At 40.6% G+C, this 20,253-nt stretch overlaps 1 protein-coding gene across 2 annotated transcripts in view; it reads right to left on the reverse strand.

The window, feature by feature from the left end:
* LOC137432912 (collagen alpha-1(XII) chain) overlaps positions 1 to 20,253 on the reverse strand; it is a 305,761-nt gene that overhangs the window by 153,892 nt on the left and 131,616 nt on the right. For both annotated transcript variants that reach the window (XM_078783725.1, XM_078783726.1), the window contains exons 13-17: positions 18,928 to 19,057; positions 16,550 to 16,698; positions 9,874 to 10,003; positions 3,611 to 3,750; positions 661 to 790 (exon numbers count right to left, since the gene is read on the reverse strand). In XM_078783725.1, the coding sequence (XP_078639851.1) occupies positions 661 to 790; positions 3,611 to 3,750; positions 9,874 to 10,003; positions 16,550 to 16,698; positions 18,928 to 19,057 (679 nt within the window). The remainder of the gene's footprint in view (positions 1 to 660; positions 791 to 3,610; positions 3,751 to 9,873; positions 10,004 to 16,549; positions 16,699 to 18,927; positions 19,058 to 20,253) is intronic.

The following is a 20,253-nucleotide window of genomic DNA, read 5'->3' on the forward strand; positions in this document are numbered from 1 at the left end:
CAATCATATGTGTGGGAAAATTGCATGCTCACTCAGTCAGGGTCTCCCAGATAGGTCAGATGGCAGAGCACTGGTATGGTTTTTCCAGAGGACCTGGGTTCCATTCCTGGCTGGGCATGTAATTTTCCCACATATATCAATTTAATTATTTAATCCTGTTCATTCATCTAAGTAAATAGAGGTGGAAAAAGGAATAAATATGGGAATAATAGCAAGTCAAGGAAAGTGAAATGGCCTGCAACTCATCAACACAGTGCCAAAAAAGAAAAAGAAAAAGAAAAGAAAAAGAAAAAGAGAGAGAGAGAGAGAGCTCAGACAAACAGACAGACCAGAAAGATTGTTTTCAACAAAGGAAAGTGAGTAGGTGTAAAGTGAGGGAGATGACTCAAAGAAAACAATTCCATCTAGCATCGCTAGTGTGATGATGGTGACGTCGTGAAAGTTTATAGAAATATATAACAGACTGTGAAAATGCCTTTGATGGCAAGCCAGAACCTGTCAAAGCAAATAAATACCCATCAAGCAGCAGAATGTGAGCAGCCAGTTTATCGTAAAATTGATTAAAACAGTTGGCGGAGTATTCCGTACTGTGCACGCACTCATTCAATATGCACACGCAAACTCACTGGATATCCTATGTAGTTGTGTTCTTAAACTCACATGTGGCTTCTCGTCCATTAAGGGCATCTGACTCTCCCTCAGGATAAACAGCAAAGACAGAAACGTCGTATTCTGTCAGTTCGTTCAGATTGTGAAGTACAACGTCCATTTGTCTTCCAGGGACTTCAATCTAAGCACAGAAAATGTTTTTTTGTTTTTTTTAAAGTTTGACTTACAGCTTCATATACCAACACCTGTTAAAAAGCTGTAAAATTACCAAATAATTATTGACTATGTATAGTTTGAATATTTATTGAGGGAATTACCCAAGAGTGAGTATGGCTTTATTTGATAGAATATTTTTTATGGGGAGTTCACCCATCAAGGCCTTAGCATTGCGAATTAGGGATAATGCAAAACGTAAAACTCATAATCAGCCAAACAAATAATCAGAATAAAGTATTGCCTCGTGCTGATTTAAGGAGATCGAATGCTTTATTTTTTTCCTAATCAATATTCTTTATCAGGTGCCACGTGTGAAGAGTCCTCACTTCAACTGAAAATGTTCGACACAGTCTGGCACAGATAACGGGCATTCGACACAGTCTGGCATTTGGCTTTTCTTGCCAAGCTCTCTGCCTGTTGCCAACAAGGCCACCTTCATTCCTGCATTTCTGACTTCCTCTACTCACGCGGTCAAGATGGATCCCTCATATCAATGGATCCCTCTGTTTTCCCTATCCTACTGGAGGATGGAGTTCACCAAGGCAGTGTCTTGGGTCCAGTCTTGTTCATCATCAAAACGACCTCAACGATGCTCTGGAAAACCCTCTCTTCCGTTTGGCAGATGGCTCCCATTGTGCCGTACAGTACCCCCATCACATTGCTAGAAAGACTGAAGCTGCCTCTATCCCTGCTGATCTGGAATCGATCAAATGTTTGTCTGATAAACATAGCGTGTCTTGCAATCCCATAAAATCTCAATGTAATCCCATGATGTCACTCCAGAAGGATCATCAAACGAACCCACCTATCTATTCCCATGGTCAGCCACTGGAAGAAGTTCAATCTTTTGAAGTTCTCGGCCTCACCATTCAGCCATGCTCTCTCCTGGGTCAACCACATAGCAAAGCCAGCTTACAAAGCCAGCCGCCGACTTGGCGTCCTCTGTGGATCCAACTTTTACCTTGGAAAATCAGAAGTACTTACAATCTACAAGGCCTTTGACCACAGCTCAATGGAGGAAAGGATTATTTCTCACCTCCACTCATTTGTTTCTCTTTTCTCTCTCCTGTGGAGTCAATCTCCTCCGAAAACTCATGATATTCTCTGCCCTCATTAACCCTCCCTTAGCTCACCCTTCCTTCCCAGGTTATTGTGTTCTCCAAACTCTCGCTCCATTAATTTCCTGTTTTTGTTCCATTGCTGTTTCATCCCCGATTTTCCCTTCCATTCTTTTCCGCCCCCATTTTGCTTCATTTGAGCTTGCACCGAGCTTTTGCTCACCCCCCCTGTTGTCCATTACCACCGCCCTTTGCTCTTATGTTCTACCCTTCCTCACCCATTCTTCCTCCAAGTGCCCCTCTGATGTGCCGGTGAACCCTACCGCTAACTGTTAGTGTTTCTCCACGTTCCACTGCGTTGTTTCTGTTCTCTTCTGTGTTCTACCTCTTCCATGAGCCTCGACCTTATGTAAAAAAAATTCCCATGAGTACTATACATGTATATAAATCGAGAAATTTCTGTTTCTGCGTTTGTGTCTGATTTATGTGCACTCATGAACTGCCGGATGGAATGAGTTGACCACTGGTGGTTATACTTGTGGTATGCACAGGAAGATTTTAGTTGATTAAAAAATATCATAGCCTGCGAGTTTCAGGGTATTAGGATGGAGGGGTAGGGAGAGGGTTTGGACGCAAATATTATTTATGTAGATGCATACCATAGAGACTCACCGAGTCGGAGCCAGTTTTCCAAGTCACAATGAAATACTCTAATTCTTAGCATGAAAACCATTGACATCATAGAATTGGGAGAATTAACTCATCCATCAGAAGAATATATTTTCTAGAAATAATAATAAAAATAAGACTAATACAAAAGTGAACACTAATTTATGAATTTGCTTTTGATGATAAAAACGCCTGCTGCCTCATAATTGTTCTATAAAGACTCACTTATTATCATTGGAGTCTTCACTCTGAGTCTGTTAGAGTCACCACTGATCCTGGCCAAGTGATACCAACGACTATAAAGATGGTGCGTGCTGCTTCCTTGCGGTATGGTCAGCATTTAGAGGATAGAGCATGGATAAACCCCGTGGTTTGGCATCCCATTGGGAACGGGGAGGAGAGGGCGGTTTGCGGTAGATATCACCTTAATTGTTTCAATGACTATGGAGAGAAAAACGACTTCACAAGATATCCAGAATCACTGGTATCCAAAGTGCCCAGTAAGTATACTGCGAGCCAAAGTCTCGTCGAACTCTCTTTTCAATGTGCAATTCTGCTTTTTGGAGGTCTGTAAGTTATTCACTTCCCCCGTATCACTGGCTTTTTGGTTAAAGTCTAGTCCTGCATTGCCTGTTGTCTCTACAGGTGAGTGCATGCTTTATGTTATTCGTCACCTGCATGAGCTCTTGCATGAGCCTTAAACTGGATGAAAAGCACCTGATGTACAATCTGTTGGGATTAGTTGTTCAAAAACGTCTCCATTCATCATAATCAAAACTCGTTTGGGAAAGGTTCACATACTGACTAAGGGTGCCTTCACATACACGGATTATTCTTACGAGTCCTTACGGATCGCCAACTCGTAGTCAATCGCAAGCATCCGTAAATAACGGAAGATGATTTTTGACATGTCAAAAGTTGTTGCGAGTTGTGACGAGTTATCTACGGATACCAGCGAGTTATTTACGGATGCCTGTGATTGACTACGAGTTGGCGATCCGTAAGGACTCGTAAGAATAATCCGTGTATGTGAAGGTTGCATAAGTAAGAGGAGTCACCTCTTTGGAGTCAACACTGCCTTTTGGTGAGTAAACAATCCGATATCTGGTCACTGGACCTGGAGCAGCATCCCACGATGCCTTAAATCCGGAGGAAGTGATGCTCGAAAATCGCAGGTGACGAGGGCCAGCCAGTGGCACTGTAAATAAAGATGTGGAATATGACATTAATATTAAAAGGGAATAACGGAAAAGGTAAAAAGCAATGGATAAAATTTATAAAAATAACAAAATAATAACTAGAGTGAATCGTTACATATTTCATGCATCCCATAATGATGATTGCATACACAAACTTTCATTTAAAAAATGTTTACAAATTTACCCATAATTGCATTTTTTGATATATGACCTTTAGGCCCTGCTCAAATGATACTGCTCTTGCACCTTCTCATATATATATACCACCTTTAGAGGCCATTTTTTCCCCGCAAGCGGGGGTTGGCCTTTTTCGGGGGCCGTGGTTGTTGGTGTTTTTCGGTCCCCTCTTTGAAGCAATGTTTTACGGCCGGATGCCCTTCCTGCCGCCAACCCTTTTTGTCACCTTTTACGACAAACAGGGAATTACCAGTGAACTGGTACTCAATTAGCCGACCTCGGAAGGATGACAGGCTGAGTCAACCCCCCTGGCGTTAATTCAGCGATCGCCACATCGTAATCATAAGTACCAATTTTGGTGAATTTCTGCACAATCGGACAGACGGGCCCGATTACGATATCCCCCCGTTTTTTGTATAATGAGTTGAGGCTCGTGTAAAAGCCAACACATATAACATGTCATGAAAGGACACAGATCCTGGATTTTTGAAGGAATTTGTCTGCAGTGTTGGTAACCAATACCCATAATCACATGTGTCATGCGCAAGTGCATGTGCTGAAATGCAATATGGTAGCAAATAAGACAGCAAAGAGTGCAAAGTTTTATAGTTTTTAATTTTTGTTCAGTGAAAGCATTGAGCTAGTGGAATTTTAAAGAGGCCCAGAATTTTAAAGTAGCACAGTTTGACGATGATTGCTCGTCAAAGTTCTATTCATTGTGTCATCAATAGCATCATGATGGAAGTGACTTTGGAATGACAGCCTGTCAGGAGTGGCAAGGAGCATTTGTTAAGAAAAGTTATTCCTTTTCATTGTGTACTTTGTACAAAAATTTCTTTCACCTTTTGCAGTTGTCAACACATTGGAAATAACCATCTTTATAGTCTACTGTTATTATTATGCAATTGGCACACGAAATGAAAGGAATGCAAGCAGATTGGACGAGACCCTGAAAAGAAGATGCTGCGGCTTCTGCAAACACCTTTAGGTCACGTGTTAAAGCCGGGTTCAAATTTCAAATTAATGTAGTGAGCAGTTTTATACACATAGCGATGGGTAACAAGAGAAGGCAAAGCTTTATATCAATCAGATGACGACAATAGTCCATCAATGCCTGGCAGCAGTGGTTTCAAGCGAAGGAATGAATCTGATCTCAGGAAAATTAAGCACATGGAGTGTCCGACAGGATTGTGCAGAGATAGAACACTTACATTTCAACTGTCTATTCTGGGTTAGATTTTCAGCCCAACTATAAACTGCCTCATTGGAGCTTTGCAGGCATGGCCTTGCGTCAATGTGTGTACCGTCCCTCAGATGGATCTTCTTCGTTCGTACTCAGCACAAGGCTGTGGGGTAGCATCATCGGCTGAGGGTGCGACTGGGCCGCTGATTCAATGCCCTGTGCTGGGTGGGGAAAGAATTTGGAATTTGTTTAGGGTGCTGGTGATAGCTTGCCTAATCTTCATGAAGGACAACATGGGATCTTTAATGTCCACCAATTTAATGCTCGGTTAACATCCATCAGGGGGTGGGCACCACACGCACTGATGAATCAACCTGTCTGTGAAACACTGGGTAACAGTTTATAACTGGGTCAGGATTTGAATCAAGGCTGAGAGGCGAGTGTGCGTACATCGAGGCCATCCTGTCAGCGTCTTCAGATGGAAGTTAAGCCAGGAAATCCCATCTGCTAGCATTAGTTGTTGAACGATAAAGATTCCATGGTATTTATTGACAGTGAGTTGGTGTCTTATTTTGTTTTGTCAATGTCGTTGCTGCAAAAATAACTTAAAGGGGAATGAGCTGCAAAAGCACAATTACATTCTTAGGTCCACGTTTCAATGAACCAAACAGAAACTGCATCGTGGTGCTTCTGGAATATAACAAGCCTCTGTTCCGGGATTTACCAGTTATCAAACACAGGACTCCGAATTTCCATTTGGAGAACACATTGAAGAGGTTCCCAATGCCATTGAAATTGATCAGTGGGGCATAATCAGAAAAGAACGAGTATTCCTCCGAAAAGGATCTTGTGAGGATTTTGGAATTTTCTTATGTCTGAAAACCACTTCTTTTTGGACAATTAGTGCAGGAATATGACAAACATGTGTGACTTTGGAATTTTGAACGAGGGTAATCTTGTATCATGAACTTACTCTCTGGGATTTTGTGAATGCTTTTCACCAAATAATTTCACCTGCATGAAACAATATTGTTACGGTTATGGAACCGGCTTCCAGGTGAACGCACATCCATGACACTTAGGAGTTCTCCAATCAATTATACCGTGAGTATATGTGTCCAGACAAGCCTCCAGTTTGGACAGCTCTAAGAAGTCCTCTTGGAAACTTTCAACAATCTATAAATTGTTTTATACCCTTTCCCAGATATCTGCCTCCTCACAATTCTATCTTGGAGTTCTACAGACAGTTCCTTGGACTTCATCATAGAGTTCTGCTCCGACATGCACTGTCAACTGTGGGACCTTTTATAGAAAGGTGTGTTTCTTTCTAAATGACGTCCAATCACTTGAATTCACCACATGTGGATACTTTGAGGACATCCCAAGGATGCTCAAAGGAAATTGGATGCACCTGAGCTCATTTGGAGTGTCATAGCAAAGGGGTTGAATACTTATTGACTCAAGACATTTTAGCTTTTCATTTTCAATTATTTTGTAAAATTTTGTAAAAACAAGACAAAGTCTAACAGCGGCGTAGCCAGGTTTGTTCGATACATTCGATGAAGAGGATAGTATGACCTGAGTGGAGATACCAGTTAACAAATGAATGAATGAATGAATGAATGAATGAATGATCGTTTTAAGGCCATTTTCCCCACTAAAGCGGGGGTTAGCCTTGTGGGCCCCATGACAATCATGGTTCCCTGTTTTGAGGCAATGTTTTTTTTATGGCCGGATGCCCTCCTGACGCCAGCCCTTGGTCGCCTCTTACGATAATAATAATAATAATTCATTTATTTTGTATAGCGCTTTTCCAGAAGCCCAAAGGCGCTTTGACAGAATGGAAAACATAATGCATAACAATACATGAAAACAACAATTGCAAAAAGACAAGAATCAATAGGGAAATATTTAAAGCAAAAGGAGGGAGAAGGAGAAGAGATAGTCAGGGGTTAAATGCTGTGGGTTGAATGTTGAATGCAGTGTTGAACAGGTGGGTCTTTAGTGATGTTTTTAATGTGGTGAGTGAGGAATGTGGTGAGTGAGGAATGTGGTGCAGGGATACGGTGTACCTATTCTAAGCCGGGGTACACACCGGGATCATTCATCCCAGCAAGCTGGTACTCAATTTGCCGACCTCAGAAGGATGACAGGTTGAGTCAACCCCCCTGGTGTTAATTCAGCGATCGATCGGGATTCGAACCCAGGATCCTAGGATCCCAAGCCGGCACCCTAACCGCTAAGCCTAACACCAGGCTCTTACCAGTTAACAAATAATGTAAGTATTTAATTATTCTGAAGTACTCTAAGTCCAAGTACTCTAATTTAATTATTCTAAGCTGTCTGTCTCCATGGAAGTGAAGAGATTGCATTGAGACACTGGTTTATTCTATATGTTGGTCAGTTAGTCAACACTATCAAATTGACCTCAGTGTGAATACTTTTTGAAGGATATATATGTATATATATATATATAAATAACACACACACCCACACACACACATACAGAAACACGAAGGTGGATACTTTGAGACCTAGGAGGGCTCCATTTCACCTCGTGAAACCCACACGTGAAGACAACAACCGACGACAACACACACACACACACACACACACACACACACACACACACACACACACACACACACACACGCACACACACACACACACACACAAAACTTTTCTCATGGTGAAAAACACATTGGATGCATTGGTGAACATTTGGCAAATGCTGCTGGCAAGTATTCCAACTTCAAAAGCATGATGCCAAAGCAATCTGTGTTACTGTGCAATAATGGACTTCACTTTTGATCTCAGACAGAGATAATTTCAAAAAGATTCCAAAAGCTAGACCTAATCAAAGGAAAATGGACAGAAGAGAGGCAGGAATAGCTTAGGAAACCACAATAGGAAATGGCTGTCAATGTTTACAATTTTCATCATCTGATATGTTGAAGCTAAATAAAACAATTACGCAACAATAACCAGACCGATCCTCAATGGGGTATTTATCTAGCTGACCTGTTTCACGCAGAGGGGCACACTATTCAACTTGATGAGCATTTTAGTTAACACAACAGGACATTGACTGAGATATGCCAACCTTCGTGGGAAGGAAGTACGAACTCATGTTTTGTGCATAAACCCTTCATGAGAACATAACATAAGCGGTAGAGGTGACGGTTGATATAGCGTGGGTGAGGGGTGGGAGTGCGTCAGTGGTGTTGGGTCAGAGTAGGGCCAGTGAGTATGTGGAGCGAGAATGCCTGATCTTGACAGGGAAGGTCATGGTTCACAGGTTAAAAGTCAAGGATGGACCGGGAGAAAAGTGAAAATAATAGGGGAAAAACAAGAAGTGACAGAACATTCGAATAAACGAGAGCATCTTTGAAAAGCGAGGATTCGTTTTCATGATTCGTTAGGAATCAATATTTCAAAATCTCAAATCTAGGAGCATTTTGGGAATACTCTACATGGCAAACTTGCTGGGCAACAAGGGAATAAAGAGCCTGTAATGGGTTCTTTTCATTTTTTGTAAAATAACATCTTACTCACATATCAGATGTCAAACAAGGACATTAGGAGACATTAACGTAGTTTTCGAGGAATTGCAAGGACAATGGTTGGCAATATTGGAAAATGAAAACCTGTTTCCCACTCCCATCTGAGCACATCGCTCATGATGCAAATATCTTAATTTAAAACGCCAGACGATTATGTTGATTCGTTCATTATGTGCTACTGGATATTATGTAGGAAAACAACCCATAGACCTGGTATCCGATCATCAGCAGCTATCTATGTACTCAGCCGATAGCAATAAGCAGGCCAATACAATTATTGATAGGCCAATAAAATACAATAGGCCAATAAAATATTCAATATAATATAATAATAGGTCAATAATAGATAGATAATATATAATAATAGATAATAATACATAATAGGTCAATAATTAGGTCAATAATATAATAATAATAATAGGTCAATAATAGATATTAAATAATAGACAGATATGAATGAATGAATGATCGTTTTAAGCCCATTTTCCCCGCTAGAGCAGGGGTTAGCCGTGCGGGCCCCATGACAATCATGGTTCCCTGTTTTGAGGCAATGTTTTTATGGCCGGATGCCCTTCCTGGCACCAACCCTTAGTCGCCTCTTCCGATGCGCAGGGATACGGTGTACCTATTCTAAGCCGGGGTACACACCAGGATCATTCATCCCAGCAAGCTGGTACTCAATTTGCCGACCTCGGAAGGATGACAGGCTGAGTCAACCCCGCTGGTGTTAATTTAGCGATCGACAGGGATTCGAACCCAGGATCCTAGGAATCCCAAGCCCGCACCCTAACCGCTAAGCCAACACCAGGCTTAATAATAGATAGATAATAGGTCAATAATAGATAATAATAGATAATAGGTCAATAATAATAAATAATAATAAAGTAATAATAATAGATAACAGGTCAATAATAATAATAATAATAATAATAATAGATAATAATAATAAAATAATAATATGGTCAATAATGGTCAATAATGTATGGTCAATAATGGTCAATAATGTATGGTCAATAATGGTCAATAATGGTCATTAATAATAATAGATAATAGGTCAATAATAGATAATATGTCAATAATAGATAAATAGGTCAATAATAGATAGGCCAATATAATATTGGCCAATACAATACAATAAGCAGGCCAATACAATACAAATATAAAGTGAGACAGAAAAACAAGAAGAGGTTTATACTCACGCGTCGTATCTTCTAACACGAGCGGCTGGCTGGAATGTTCGCCATACATTGCTTGCACCATGATTCGGTAGCGAGTGCGTGGATCTAGGCCTGTCAGCGTTGTCTCAACATCTGCCCCTCCAACCTTCACCTGCATAGCACAAAGGGATCAGGCAAATATGAATGCTTCCTTACTCTTGTTTACCCTAATCATACAATGTGAAGAGCTAAAATGTGCGAGAACATTCAACAGCTGCAAATACTTTGAGAAATTCACAAGATCAATGCCTTGTAATGCTGCTCAAACTTAGCATAAATTAGAATGCGATTATTGCATAATGCAGATGATTCACTGACATATCGAGATGATTTGATAAAAGGATAAAAATGCAAATAAAATAAAATAAATAAATATATTTATTTATTTATTTATTCCGTCCGTATCCGTCCGTACCTCCGGAGCCTCTAATCGAAAGTGACTGCACGAATTTATTTCATATTCGGCATGTGTACAATAAGAGCTTGGCATGAGGTACATCAAATTATTTTCGGTTCAGAGATAGTTTTCAATTTTGGAAGATTAAAAAAACATTTTACACCCCGTTCTCACTTGAACGATTTTCTACGCGAATGCCGTGCGACTACCAAATCGCACAGGGCATACGGGAGTCGCACGGCAGACTGTTGATTATTCGCACAGCTTGTAGGGGTGTCGTGTGTAATCACTGGTAATTCGGACGGGTCGCATGCCCGTGCGAGTTTTTTCAACTGTTGAAAATTTCCATACGGTTGTCGAACGTTTCGCATAGTTCGCATTGGTCGCATCAGGGTCGCACGGTTCGAACGGCGCTTGTACGGCGGATGCACGGCGCTCTGATTCGTTGTACGGCAGTTGTACCGCATGCGCACAGGTCGCACGTGAGTTGAACAAAAATCGCACGGCACTTGCGCGGGACTCGTTGAGGTTGTACGGCAGTCGCACGGCAGTCGCACGCAACTTGAACTGTTATCGGATGTTTCGGGAGGAAAAGTCGCACGAGTTTCCCGGCAGTTGCACGGCAGTTGTACAAGTGAGACTGCGAGGAAAAAAACAGGGAAATTCGTATGGAAATCGCACGGCTGTACGATTTTTTTAGTCGCACCCCAGTTGTACAAAAAATCGTTCAAGTGAGAACGGGCCTTTATGCTCGAGTACAGTACAGGATTGTGTATGCTTTCAGGAAAGATTATTTATATATTTACACTTTCTCACCTCCACGAGAAATACACAATTTTTAATTATGTATTTATTGATATACACTTTACCATTTCCTACATATTTATAGACAGAATACCTACGTATTTATTTATTTATTTCATTAGTTATTTAAATGTACAATCGCAATGTCGCATTTTTAAGGTGCGGTTGGGACCTCAGCCCTAAATGAGGACTTTTTTTATTTTATTTTTTATATCTTTTTTTGTTGTTGTATACAAGATCAAGGCTTGTGAAAGAGCAAACATTAGTCACACAAAAAGTCAAACCGACACTCAAAACCCAAAATAAGTGGAGCGGTAGACAAGATGGGGAGAGAGGGGGAAGGACACAAGCACAACATTTGAGAGCAGGGACATCGAGAGAACTCTGGGATGGAGAGGGCTTGGGGGGGAGGTGGGAGAGGTAGAAAACATATGGACACTGCAAGGATTTTTTTTTTTGGGATACAGAGTCGAGGCTCATGAAAGAGCTAACATTTATCAAACAAACAAATCAAACAAACAAGCAAACAAAGTATATAAAAAGGGGAGCGGTCGACAAGATGGGGAGAGAAGGGGAGGAAGCACACAAACACAATATTAGAGAGCAGGGACATCGGGAGATGTGTGGGAGGGAGAGGGCCTGGGGGGGAGGCAGGGTAGGTATAAAACGAAAGGACACCAAGGACTTCCAGAAAAGAAGTCGGCACCTCAAAAAAGTGGATTTGGGGTGAAATTAGCAGGGGTAGAAAAGATCAAGGTTTTGGATTGGGGAAGATAAGAGATGGTGGTGAACAGCCGTTTTAAAGACATGAAGGGATGAGTGGGATTGAAGAGAGTGAGGGAGTTTGTTCCAGAGGCGGGAGAAAAGAGGAATGAAGGAGTGAAGGTGAGCAGAGAGTCTTGATTTTGGCAGTTTAACCATAAGAGGGTTGCAGGCAGATCTTGTGCGACCTGTAGGAATATTTGGGGGACAGAGCCCAGAGAGAGCTGGGGGAGCAAGGCCGGAATTCCAGGAAAGAAGTTGGAATTTCAAAAAAGTGTATCTGGGGTGAATTAGCAGGGGTAGAAAAGATCAAGGTTTTGGATGGGGGAAGATAAGAGATGGTGGTGAACAGCTGTTTTAAAGACTTGGAGGGAGGAGTGGGATTGAAGGGAGAGTGGGGGAGTTTGTTCCAGAGGTGGGAGAAAAGGGGAATAGAAGAGTGAATGTGAGCAGAGAGCCCAGATTTTGGCAGTTTAACCATAAGAGGGTTGCTGGCAGATCTTGTGCGACCTGTAGGAATAATTGGGGGACAGAGCACAGAGAGAGCTGGGGGAGCAAGGCCGGAGAGGAGTCGGTAGAAGACAGAAACACCACCAACCTGCCTGCGATGAGTGAGTGAAAGGCCCTCGGAGTTATCTTCATCGCAGGAGAATCCAATGATTCTGAAAGCTTTGGTTTCAACAGCGTGAGGCCGAGCTAGGTGTGAGGCAGGAGCACCGGCCCAGAGTAGGGAACATTATTCCATTGAGCTGCGGATGAAAGCCTTGAATGTGGTGAGGAGCTCAGGTGTGCCAAGGAAGGACTTCGCACGACGGAGGATGCCCAGTCGGTGCCTGACTTTGGAGGCCAGCTTGGAAATGTGGTTTTCCCAAGAAAGATCATGGCAGATAGTGAGACCCAAAAGCTTGAGCGACAGAACTTCTTGGAGAGGATTGTTGAGAAAGTAGATGGGAGGGTTTTCCAGTCAGTCTTTTCAGAGAGACATAGTAAGAGTGTGAGATTTGTCAGGATTGAAAGACATGTTCCACTTGTTTCACCAGTCTGTGATTTTGTCCAGGTCTGCAGAGAGTGAGGAGGCTGCAGACTGCCGATCTGAGGGATCAGGAATGCAGCGGCAGAGAGTGGAGTCATCAGCATGAAGATAGAGAGGATTTTCCAGAGAGTCAGAGAGATCATTGATGAAGACCAGAAAAACCACAGGGCCCAGAACACTACCTTGGGGAACTCCAGCCTGAACAGGAAGGGGAGATGAGAGAAATCCATTCAAGGCCACACGTTGACTATGACCGGAGAGGAAGTCCACAAGCCATGCGTGGAGATTTCCATGGATGCCATAGGAGGAGAGTTTGGTGAGCAGAGCTTGGGGCCACACCTTATCGAAGGCACATGATATGTCAAGGGAGACAGCTCTGATTTTCTGTTTGGCATTGAGGACCTCCATCCATTGTTGAGACAGCAGAAGCAACATGTCCAGAGTAGAATGACCTGGTCTGAACCCAAATTGATGGACGGAGATCAAGCCATTGGAGAAGAGGAAGGATTTGATATCCGAAGCAATGATGGATTCCATGACTTTGCTGATAATTCGGAGCAGGCTGATTGGTCTGTAGTTGCAAGGATCTGTTTTTGCACCTTTTTTGTGTAAAAGCAGTAATGTTTGCTGATTTCCAAGATGCTGGCAGATGACCGTGAGCAAAAGAGAGGGTGAAAAGAACAGAGAGAGGGTGAGATAGAGCGGCAGAGCAGGATTTTAGGACCCGTGGGCTGATGCCGTCTGGTCCAGTTGCAGAATCAGAGTCGAGGTTTGACAAAAACTTCTCCACCTTGTCAGGAGAGAAGGACACAGAGTCCAGGAGCAGTTGGATTCGACTGGGTAAGGTGGGAGCAGAGAGAGATGGGTTTCAGACACAAGATTTTGAGGCAAACCCAGAGTTGAGGCATTCGGCTTTGTCACGTGCGGTGTCAACTGTGTAGTCATTTGAGGTAAGGGAGGGGATGGAGGGGGAACAAACACCAGAAACGGATTTGACCAGACACCACCAGGATTTGGAGGAAGAGGGGGACAGATAAGAGAGTTCATTCTTGAGTGTGGAGAGATAGTGCTTCCTGGCATTCCTGAGGGTAGACACACACTTGTTCCGAGCTTGGTGGAAGGTACTGAGATTGCCATCAGTTGGATTTGCCTTCCAAGAGGCAAAGGCAAGTTGTTTCAGGGCAACTGCCTCACCAAAAGATTCAGTGTACCATGGACATGAGGAAGGGTAAGACAACTGAAGACGAGATGGGATACATCTGTGCATGAAAGAGAGCAGTTTGCTTTGGAAGAATTCCCAGGAAGAATTGATATCAGAGGCAATAGAGATGGGAGACCAGTACAGATGATTGATGGCTGCTTGCTGACCATGCCAGTTTGCCTGAGTGAAATGCCAGACTCGTCGGCGCTGAGGAGGCTCTCTGAGAATGGCCAGAGAGATATCCACTTTAACATGCACATGATCAGAAGAACCGATTGGAGCAGAAGAAGAGTAGCAGACATTTGCAGAGAAGTTTGTCATAACCAAGTCTAGAAGAGAAGATACTCCATTGACTGAGATCCGGGTCGGGAAATTGACAGATTTTGTCAGTCCCAATGAGTCGCAGAAGTCCTTTGCTGAGGTGCCATGGCTGGTGAGAGAGGAACCCAGACCCAGCCAGCTGGCATGATGATTGATGACAGTTGAAGTCGCCACATATGAGGAAGAGAGAGTTTGGATGAGTTGACTTGTGTTTATCTTTTCAATGCAGTCATAAATGTTCAAGAAAATGTTTGTGAATCCATGATCCACTTAAAACGAAGAAACGGATTATGGCATCCCAAAGCATAAATAATACAAAAGTTCAGCAAATGTATGTATGTATGTATGTATGTATGTATGTATGTATGTATGTCGGAACCGTATATAATTCAAAATGGGGTGGTCGATTTACACCAAATCTTGCCGTTGTGCTGGTGGTACCCAGGGTCAAAATAACCCCCTCCCAATAAGAGGATGGGGAGACGACTTGTGAAATCTTGCCTATAAACGTGGTGCAATACAAGTTGTTTACTGACACCTGCCAGTGGTATTGCTAACCACAGACACAAAATCAATTTTCCCCACTTATTCACACCACCACCCTCTTCCAGCTCCTTGAGAGTGGATATTTCTCGTTGAAACAATTCATCACACCAAGTTTTTTTTTTTATGGTGTAATGTTTAGAGTAGCACCTACATAAACACATGCAGGAAAAATAGATCAGTAAAACCCCAGTGTACTTTTTACATGAATAACAAGGACATTAGTAGAACTGGAAACACATATGATATATATATATATATATATATACATATATATATACAGTCACGTGAAAAAGTAAGTACACCCCATGTACAGTTTTGACTTTTTCAACATATTTCAACATACAGCTATTTGATCTTCATTTCAACAATATTGATAGATAAAGGTGATATACGAGTATGTATGTATGTATACGGTGATATACATACATACATACATATACACGTTTTAAACCTGGGTTCAGCTGGATTGTGATCCAGGGGCTCAGCTGGAAACACTAAGGGCCGAATTTATGAAAGGCGTCTAGTGTGCGTCTTGCTAACACACCTTATTCTTAAATGCTGACAAAAAATATCTGTACCACAGAGCTAATTGCCCGTTTAAATAGCAATTTACAAAGGGCGATTAACATCTGTTTAGTTGTGAGCATATAAACAGCCGATTAGCACGTGAAACATCGCCCATATCTCCAACATCCAAATGAAATGATGCACTTTTAATCACGCATTAGATAAACACTCTTCAGCGATAGGCGATTAATTTTGAACGGTGATCATCACACAATTAGCGATTCTACACATAAAACTCTTAAACGACTTTCATAAATTTGGCCCTAACAGTCCAACCCAATTTTTGTGAATCTTAGTTGCGAAAGGAACATCGGAAAAAAAATCTAATAATCCCAAGTTTTAATAAATTGTAAGCCAATGAAAGCGTTTCTAACAGTGATTAACAATGAATCCGATTGCAAAATTGGTGGCCATTATATTCCAAAGCTCCCAATATTGTTTCCTTTACTGGTAAGATAATCATAATAAATTGTAAGCCAATGAAAGCGTTTCTAACAGTGATTAACAATGAATCCGATTGCAAAATTGGTGGCCATTATATTCCAAAGCTCCCAATATTGTTTCCTTTACTGGTAAGATAATCAGGGAAACTGTAGATGAATGAAACCGTTTCAGACAGGGTTAAATAGAGTTTGCAGAGAAATTTCTTGATTAATAAATGACAAAATGTGAAGCAATGAAGCAATCAAAGCATCAGTTTCAACGAGTCATATATTAGTAACAACAAGGCAGTTGGTCTGCACTCAACAAGACTACGAGTACATATTTTTGTTGTTGGTGTCGTAGTGCTCAGATGGGAATGTCAAACAGGAAAAATTAATTAGAGAAAGCTCAAGGAAGATAACTCAATTATAATATTGTTGCAATCTTGTTGGAAACACATTAAAAATATATATATATATATCAGTTCAAATGCTGCTATAATAACTTTATCCTGTTTATAGTGTCGTCTTTGAAAGCATTCTGCATGTACTTACCTTAAATGGATTTGTGAAGAGAGTTTAAATCTAGTTCGTTGTGCACTTACTTCCCTCTCTTTTCCATAGCGGCCATCTGGGAGAAATGGCGAGTAAGTGACGTGATAAGAACTGGCGCCTGGACCCATGCTCCATTTGACACGCATGCTGGTGGGTGTTACATCAAATGTTCGGCCATTGGATATTTTCGACAATGGCACTGGAAGGGTTAAAGAACAGCAGAAGTTAGAGGTCATTATCAGAATTATTTGAAATTGTTGCAAATAATGACATTTTACCAAGTATCGATATATGATTTATTCTTATTGAACCTGTGCATGTTGAACAAGGATTAAATAATTAATTTTGGGACATGGTTGCATCATTACTGAGGGGATGGCTGTGCCGCCGACGCAATACTACCTGCACGTTCGTGCAGGAGTTTGGATTCGGGGCTTGTTGGAAGAGTATTCTTTTCCATGATGTTCTTTCCTGATAGCAGACTCATTTCTGCATGTGGAGCACCTGTCTGCTGGTTGTGTTATTTCTGAGGGTGTGACTGATGATGCTGATGCAGTACCTTCTGAACATCACTGCAATTAGGAATTTAGAATTTGTCCAGGGTACTGCAACGCCATTGGTTTATGAAACAGATATTATCGTTTGTTATTGTACAGCAATCTGGAGCTTACTGCAGACCACGAACTAAATGCTCATTTATTAAAAAAGAAACACGATCAGATAAAATGGTTTCAAAAAAAATCTTCCCTCCATTTTCAAAACAATTCTGAGCCAAAAATGTGAATTTTGTTCTGATGACGTCAGGAATCTCAGTCCACAACTGGGAAGAGAAAAAGTGCAATACTGCATTGAAATTACGTAGAAAAAAGCCAAACATTCTGCTGAGTTTTGCTTCATGGTCAGGAGGAAATTATTTTAAGAGAGAAACTTCTTAACTCATGCTATTATGTAATGGCACGCCACTCGAATTAAATTATTATATAACAGCAAGTTTGCAGGCATGGTTTTTATTCGCTGACACAAAGAATGTAAATAATGTTCCATGTTAAAGAGTAAATGCCAACACTTCCTCCACCCCTTCTCAATTTTATTCCTCACAACTACTTTAAAAGGAGAACTACATTGAATCGAGACAAAAATAACAACAATAATAATGATAACAAAAGTATGCTGACTATTATACACCATTCCTTACCTATTCCATCTCCAGGTGCTGCATGACATCATTGCCGGGTGCCAAAGACCCGCGATGATGCGCACCGAAAAGGAGTACTCAGTTTTCACTCCGTTTGTTTGTTTGTTTTCTTGTTTGTTTGTTTTCCCGGGTGATATCTCAGCTATCCTATGAACTAGGAAGCTGAAATTTGGGCACAATATTGAGCACGTTCTTGGGCAAAAACAGTTTTTGTTTTTTTATTAGTCAATGAATTGATCAATTATTTAATTGTTACCAATTTATTACTGGTAAGTACTTATTTCTTTCTCATCTGGGCAATATCCCTGGCACCTTTTAAGCTAGGAAGCTGATATTTGGACATGACAGTGACCAAGTGATTTGGCTTTATTGATAAATTTCAGGGTATGTTTTGATTTATTGATAAATCAATTATTCGATTAATTTTTTTTGATTAATTAAATAATTGATTTTCAAAAAGTTAGATTCGGATGAAACACTACTGGTGGTTTAGGTATGCTGTTAGCCAATTTATTAAGAAACAACAATAATGTATATAATGTATCAAATTTAATGAAAGTTGTAACACATGAATGAATTGGATGGTATTCATAGAATACTTACCCCACGCAGTCAACTTGGAGTGAGCCAACTCTACTGTTTTTGAAGGTTTTTTTTATTTTATTTGATCGAATATGGCTGCCAGCCCACGTGAGCAATGACATCATAAATTTGCATTCTCTAAAAAAATTGTTCTGTAGATTACGCTCAAGAAATTTCAAACTGGACTAAGCATTGTACTTGTAGAATTATGACGTCATAATTAAAGCACCAATGACATCATCGTTAACAACACTTATTCCCAATGCAAAGTTCTTTACAATGAGCCATGCTTCAATTTTTTCCATGGAGCGGTTTCTGAGATATAGAGGTGATATGCTGAAGGCACCCTGGCATTGCCGCACACTGGAGGATATGTTTTTTTTATATATTTGGCATGAGGGTGGTGTACTTTGAATGTAGCTTTACTTGGTGGGGTTTTCATTCACTATTGTATTGTTATTTAGTGTGCAATAATATGACACTTAGAAAACATCAATAAAATATCCTCAGTTTCTTGCAAAACTTAAAAATAATCTTGAGACAACTACAATTTATTAACTCTATTAAAATATAATATTACAAGGGATTAAAAATAGCATGTTATTGTTGCTGACTATTTTGTTCATTTTGGCATGCAACAAGCAGACTCACATGTGGTTTCCTGGCCAGTGAGAGGCTGACTGGACCCAGAACTGGACTCAGCAGTGACATAAACAGAGTATTGTGTTTTTGGATTCAGTTGAGGTAACACCACACTAGTAGTAGAATGGTCTACCACCATCTAAGGGGAAAGCAACAAAGAACATATAAAGAAATGCAATACCAAAATAGAGAAACCATAATAATCATAATAAAAATAATAATATAAATAATAAAAACAAAAATTATAGTGACGAGAGATTATCGTATTGGGGACAATAACATTTAAGCTTTCAAGCGTAAACTGCAGAATGGTACCTGAAAGTATATTCTCACTTCAGATGTCCAATGGGTTTATACGAGTTGATTTTTTTTTGTTTACAAGGTCAAGGCTCGTGGAAGAGCTTACGATTTATTTACGGTAGGTTAAGTGGTTTCATTGCCGACCCCAAACGTTTGAAATCAAATTTTTACAATTCAAAAGGTAAGCGGTCGAAAGGTCAGTAAAGATCGAATTCAAAAATGAAGACCATCAGGGTCAACTAAAAAAATTTTTTATTAACTCTATACCAAGTTTTGCAATTGCAGCTTGAAACATTTTCACACTGCAGAGGACATAAAATTGGTTTGAATAATCATTATAATAAGAGTGACGAGCAATACGCGTGGAAAAATCCACGTTTAAAAACATCAGTTAAAGGAAAAAAGTGAGTGTACACAACATGTCACAAAAAGTACTAACTATAAAAAAAAATACTCACTCAGAAGTATCTAAAGGTAGGCTGTGGTAAAATAAACGATTTGTCACTACAAATGATGTGATATTAAAACTAACTGTCACAAAAACGGTTAATTATTTTTATATGTCTTTTATTCCCATGTAAAATTATGCAGGCATGGGAGAGAGATCGGTTGGACGTGGATTATTGCGAGTTTGGATTGGAGGAGGTGTATAAACCATTTTTCATTCTCGCTTGTCTGGACTACAGAGTTAGATGGCCCACACACAATAAGCATATGAAATGTAAATTTTGTCATTAAAAAGGTTTAAAAAAAAAGTATTATTCAGGAATCATCCAAGCATGGGAGAGCGGTCGGTCGGACGTCGAAAGGAATGGCAGGCATACAGGAATGTACGTTTTTATAAATTGGCTAAAACATGAAAAAAGGGAGAATCAATAAATGGATATCAACTTGTCAAAGTCCATAACGTGGTTAATGTATTGCCCAAACTGCGGACATGAAGTCAATTGGCAGGCATGTAAACGATTTGCTCAAAAAAAACCCGACTTGGTATTATATAATAGATAATATTAATAACAATAATTTCATGATTAG

This window comes from Myxine glutinosa, chromosome 8, assembly GCF_964187855.1.
Source record: "Myxine glutinosa chromosome 8, kmMyxGlut1.1, whole genome shotgun sequence".
Classification (NCBI taxonomy): domain Eukaryota; kingdom Metazoa; phylum Chordata; class Myxini; order Myxiniformes; family Myxinidae; genus Myxine; species Myxine glutinosa.